The sequence below is a fragment of the Carlito syrichta genome, unplaced genomic scaffold, assembly GCF_000164805.1.
Source record: "Carlito syrichta isolate Samal-C Ts95f unplaced genomic scaffold, Tarsius_syrichta-2.0.1 Scaffold312069, whole genome shotgun sequence".
NCBI lineage: Eukaryota > Metazoa > Chordata > Mammalia > Primates > Tarsiidae > Carlito > Carlito syrichta.
This window is the reverse complement of record NW_007256165.1, coordinates 70,002-76,206: the sequence shown is the minus strand read 5'-3', so window position 1 is coordinate 76,206 and position 6,205 is coordinate 70,002. Positions and strand designations below refer to the sequence as shown.

General features: G+C 41.9%; 1 protein-coding gene across 1 annotated transcript in view; it reads left to right on the top strand.

Annotated features, from left to right (window-relative positions):
* Positions 1-6,205, top strand: part of SERPINB9 (serpin family B member 9) — a 13,558-nt gene that overhangs the window by 3,466 nt on the left and 3,887 nt on the right. Inside the window, exons 3-5 of the mRNA XM_008069493.2 lie at positions 1,250-1,387; positions 1,949-2,066; positions 3,834-3,976. Coding sequence (XP_008067684.1) covers positions 1,250-1,387; positions 1,949-2,066; positions 3,834-3,976 — 399 coding nt within the window. The remainder of the gene's footprint in view (positions 1-1,249; positions 1,388-1,948; positions 2,067-3,833; positions 3,977-6,205) is intronic.

The window sequence follows — 6,205 nt, the reverse complement described above, 5'->3', positions numbered from 1 at the left end:
GGCGGGTCTCAAACCCACGGGCTCAGGCAATCCACTCACCTCAGCCTTCCAAACGCACGGGATTACAGGCTGAGCCACCGAGCCCGGCTCATATTTTTCTTATATATTCTAGATGGTTGGTTGTTTTGTATGTGTATGTTTTCTTTTAAGGAACCAACTCTTGGATTTATTGATCATTTTATGTTTTTTCCTCGATTCCTTAGGAACTTTTCTAACATCACGAGTTAAAAGTTTTATAATTTCATTATTTCCTTGGTATTATTAAAAACAATTAGGGCTATCTTTTTTACTTATCTTTGGCCAAACCCTTTGGTCTAGTGTATATCACTCCTAATTTGATTATTTTCTAAATCATTTGCCATATAGTTATTTATAAGAGTATTTAGAAGCATTATCTACTTAGAATAACATTTTAATTGTTACTTATGAGAATTATTTATTTAGAAAGTGTGTTCAATAGTATTTAATAGGGTCATTTTTATGTTGTTGGCATTTACTTACAATATTCTTAATTTCTAGTTTGCTATATTGAGGTCAGAGAATATAACCTGTATAATTTGTGTATTCACAATTGATTGAGACTTTTCTTATGTTGCCTTTTTGAAATATTAAAGTAACAATAAAAATATATAATATATACTCTCTCTAGGGTATAAATTTTTTTTTTTTTTTTTTTGAGTTGGAGTCTCACTCTGTTGCCCACCACAACCTCAACCTGCTGGACTTAGGCAATTCTTCTGCCTCAGCCTTCCAAGTAGCTGGTAGGGTATAAATTTAATAACTAAGTTTTAGTCTTGTTAATCATATTGCTCATTTTATACCCTATTTCCTTTTGAAAATTCTATTTATGATTATATTTTTCACCCATTTTTTGTTGTGTTTTTAGTGCCTTTAACCATATCTCTTTTTTTTCTATGAAGTTTAGAGGTAAGTTTCCCTCTGTTTGGGGCACATTTGATGATAGCCCCTTTTCGGCATCTCTCTCTTGTTGTTTTTTCCTGCTACTCATCCTTAAACAAGAGACCACCATTCAGGCAGAACAGCCACGTCTTTCGCTCACCTTTATTCTGCCCTTTCTCTCTCTCTCCACCCACCCTGCCAGTGTCACTTCACTAAAGATGCATTAAATTCTCAAAATAAAAACAGCTTCCTTTCAAAAGAAAATTTTGTGACATATTGGAGAAAGAAATTTGCTTGCAAAATTTTTTTGAAGTCCAAGAGCTGTATTTTATTATTTTTTTCTTGACAGGTGCTTTCTTTGAATACTGAGGAAGACGTTCATCTGGGTTTCCAGTCCCTTTTGGCTGAAGTGAATAGGCCTGGCACGCAGTACCTGCTCAAGATGGCCAACAGGCTCTTTGCAGAGAAGACTTGCAAATTCTTCTCAGTAAGTGGATTGATGGAACAATAAAAATAAACATACCTAGAGGGATGTAGCATCTGGGAGAAACACCCTAGAGAAATTCACAAACTCATGGTAAACTTTTATTTATTTATTTATTTATTTATTTATTTTTAAGATGTGGGGTACAATTCAGGATTAAGTATACAAGCGGTCATTGTATAGGTAAAGTTCAGGTCTCCCTTTGGTCCTCACTTTGCCTGGTTTGGGAACAGGTACCCTTGTTCATGTTATGTTCCCTCCCACCCCCCCGCCCCACAGTTTCTGGCTACTGTCAATAAACTTTTCTAAAAGACTCTAATTCTAGAATTATACCTTGCAATATTTAAAATTTGACTACTTCTAAAATTACTTTCTGGTTATTTAGGGCTCAGTACATACCTCTTTACAAACTCTGATCTTTTAGCATCTAGTAGACTAATATATGATCACATTTTAAGGTAGATATATTCCTTTTTAAAAAATGATATTATACTGAAAGCCTTTGGAAACTTGCTGACATTTTATTTAGCAAGACAGCCTCACTGAACACTTTTCTCTCCAAAGGCATTTAAGGAGTCCTGTCTTCAGTTCTACCGTGCTGAGCTAGAGCAGCTTTCCTTTGCCAAAGCTGCCGAAGAGTCCAGGAAACACATCAACACTTGGGTATCAAAAAAGACTGAAGGTGAGAATGACGAGTTACTTCACCCTCTTCCCCATCCCCACCCCGACCTCCTGCTCCTCCCGTGCCTCCCCCATTTCTTCTGCTCTTCCTTTCCCACCTTCTCCCCCTCACTCCTGCCCCTCTGATTTCACTGGTGTTTCAGATGTTCAGAGTGTGGCTGACTGACTGGGTCTCAAGGCATATTGAACCTTAATGGACTCATAAAGGTTCCGATCAGATGCTTAGGTTTTCAACAACAGGAGTGAATTTTATCTATTTTTCCCAGGACCAGAGTGGCTGATACAAAGGTTGAAAGAAACTTATGTGAAATAACTTATGTGAAAACACACTCTCACTGGCCTATAACGTTCACATGCCAAGTGACTTCATCATCTCTGTGAGGAGATTGATGGACAGATCTTTCCTGAGTCATACACTCAGGACTTCCTTCACCATCACCTTTACCCATTATGGGTACTTCTTTGCCTCTTCAAATCTTCTACTTAAGCACCCTGAATCTGACTTGATAAACCTAGACTTGATGGTCAACTGCAGATCCCCTCTCAGGGCTTATCAGTTCTACAGACTGAAAACATCCTCCATTTGGGGTCGAACCTTATTCGTTTCTATTTCAGAGAGTGACATGTTCCAGTCTTGGCCTCTAAGACCAATGATATTTGAGTTGTTTAGACTTCTGTGCCCCAGTTATGCTTAGTATCATTAGGAATATTTCTATTTCTGTTAAGAAATAAAACAGTAAAAAATGAGAGGTAGTCTTTTCTTAAAGATTCAGCAATTGTTTCCTCCATTTCTTCTTGGGATCTTTACCACTGATGCACTTTTTTTTTTTTTTTTTTTGAGTCTGAGTCTCATTCTATCATCCAGGCTGGAGTTCAGCGGCACACTCACAGCCACGGCAGCCTGGACCTGCTGGGCTCAGGCAATCCTTCTGCCTCAGCCTTCCAAGTAGCTGGAACTATAAGCGTGCGCCACTGTACCTGGCTAATTTTTTAATTTATTGTAGAGATGAGGTCTTGCCAAATTGCCCAGGCTAGTCTCAAACCCCTGGACTTAGGCAATCCTCCCACCCCTGCCTCCCAAAGTGCTAGGATTACAGGCGTGAGTCACCACACCTGGCTCACTGATGCCCTCTTGAAGCAATTAATTAACAGGGATGCTCTGAGTTCATTGGAAAGGTACCACTTGATTTCCAGGGGAGGAAGGGGTTGTCTTCACTTGCCCACATTCTCTTTTCCGGGGATGCCTGGTACTTTGTTTAGAGGATCCAGCAGTAATATCTCTTCCCAGAGACGTCCAGAAACTCCGCATATGCCCAATGCCAGCTTTTTCCTCTTTGAGCCCTCTATTCAGGCTGCATCTAATGTGTCTACCGATCATCATAGAATGTTAGAACTAGGTGTACCCAAGGAGGGTTATATAAAATACTCCATTAAACCACATGAGATAAGCGTGTCCTCCAGTCCATCTCATTTCCTGCTGGTCTTATTCTCCAACCTGATGTAGTTTTTCTTTCTACCAACCTGTTTTCCTTGAGTGACTTAGAAGTCTTTCACCATCCTCAACTTGGTGGATGTTCCCGAGGTGTCGGTAACTATGATTATCACTCGTATGTGATTTCTATACATCACAAGTCAAATTCAGCAAACTTGAAAACAGAATGTTTGCTTCTTGACTAATAATCTAGGATCTGCTGATACATCCTATCACAGTTTATTCATCAGGCTTTTATAAAAAGCAACTGAACATAGTCTCTACTTTTTTTGAAAGGTAAAATTCAAGAGTTGTTACCAGTTAACTCGATTGATGCAGAGACCAGGCTGGTTCTTGTCAATACCATCTACTTCAAAGGAAAGTGGAATGAACAGTTTGACAAGACATACACAAGGAAAATACCTTTTAAAATAAACCAGGTAGGGGGACGCTCTTCTGAAGTATGGTAGTTTGTTGAAGAAATTGAAAAGTGTAACTCTGTAAAAGCACAAATGACTGGTTAAAAATAATTGAAACAGGCCAGGCGCGGTGACTCAAGACTATATTCCCAGCACTTTGGGAGGTGAGGCAAGAGGATTGCCTGAACCCGCGGGTTTGAGACCAGTCTGGGCAAAATGGTGAGACTTGGACTCTACAATAAAAATCAAAAAATTAGTCAGGCATGGTAGCACGTGCCTGTAGTTCCGGCTACTTGGAAGGCTGAGATGAAAGGATCTCCTGAGCCCACCAGGAGAGCCCATGCCGGGAGCATGCCACTGCACTCCAACCTGGGCAACAGAGTGAGACTCCAACTCAAAAAAAAAAAGAATTGAAACATATTTCTGATTGAAATTTTTAACTCAGCAGAAAAAAATTGAAGTGTAAAACCATGGCTGCAACTGTGTTCCAGAAACTAAAGTTCCTCCTTTAAGCCCAAATTGCTTGGAGAGAAAGTAAAAAACAGATGTTGAGGTAGTATGATATGTGTGGTGGCAGGACAGCATAGGGTAGATGGAAAAAAATGTGGAAACATTTATTTAATCAATTATTTTTAAATTTAAAGTGTGTATGAATTTGAATTGTTAATTTGGTATTATTAATTCAGTATTTACAGTTTTATGATATTAAAACTGAGTGGCAAAGACCTTAGTCTTGACATTGAAGGAAAACTTCAGTTAAGATACGTGTTAGAAGCCGGGTTTGGTGGCTCAGCCTGTAATCCCAGCACTTTGGGAGGCTGGGGTGAGTGGATTCCTGAGCCCATGGGTTCAAGACCCACCTGGGCAACTTGGCGAGACCTCATCTCTACAATAAATCAAAAAATCAGCCAGGCGTGGTAGCACACGCCTGTAGTTCCAGCTACTTGGAAGGCTGAGGCGGAAGGATCGCCGGAGCCCAGCAGGTCGAGGCTGCGGTGGCCAGAAGCGGCTGCTGCACTCCAGTCTGGGCAATGGAGTGAAACTCCAACTAAAAAAAAAAAAAGAAAGAAGCAATAAACCTATATTTTTACCAATCTGTCCTCCAGGTGATTTCTTTGGAATAGGCGACCATGACTGATCTGGGGCTGCCGCGATACAAGGGGATTAAACTCTCCCAGTCATATGGGCAGACCCCTAGGCATGCCTGTAGAAGTCTGTGGCCTCCCGATGGGGACACCCCTGCTAGGTGGGCCTGAGGTCGGTGGTCAGTCTGGTCAACACACGAGGACATCTACCACCAGTGTCACCGCATGGGCCCTGCCGGCCTTGGTGCAGACCCCTGTTCATTTGCCAAAACAATAACTATCCCATATATGAGAAGTGGCTTCCACTCTGCACCACACTCTGTGCCGAGGTTCCTTACCCCCAGCAAAGTGGTCTGCCTGCCGAGGTGTTAAGATTCCTCCAATTCACTCAAGGCAAGCCCACAGCACAGGGATAAGTGGGTTGAGTGGGTCCGAGTACCGAGTTCCAGTTCTGTGCTTAGTCCCACCCCTTCCTCCGTCCTCCAGCTAGCTGGAACCCCTCTGTTTTGCTTCCTAAGCCACCTAGGACCTCACCTGTTGCAATTCCAGTGCAAAGATGCTCCCTAGGCTCTTGTATCCTGGTTCTGATCTTTGACTTTATGCTGAGCCACCTTCTAGGAGCTGTGTTGCCCTTCTCTGCTCGTTGGCCTTAGTCAAGACCTTGCCCGGGGCCACTAAGTATAAGGGGACAACTCAGTGGGGGAACTTCTGCTTCTGAAGATGGAGTACAAGTATATTGCTTGTCCCTATTCCTCCCACTAAGTACAGCTAAAAACTCTGGACATTGCGCAGGTGATAAATATGAGACTCTGAAAGGTGGAGAGAAGAAGGCGGGTGAGCCGGAGACCTGGAGACCCAAAGGTCATGGGTTAAGTTGTGTCCCCCTAGATGTTATGTTGACGTCCTGACCCCCAGTGGCTGCGGAGGTAGGATCGTTAAAGCGGTAGCTAAGGTATAAAGAGGCCGTTAGAGTTGACTCTGATCCTATCTAACTGGTGTCCTTTTAAGAAGAGGAAATCTGAACACAGGCACACACAGAAGGATGATCACGTGAAGACACAGCCATGGAGAGAGGCCTCAAATAAACCAATTCTGATGACACCTTGATCTTGGAATTCTAACCTCAAGAACTATGAGAAAATAAATTCCTGTTGTTTAAGCCACT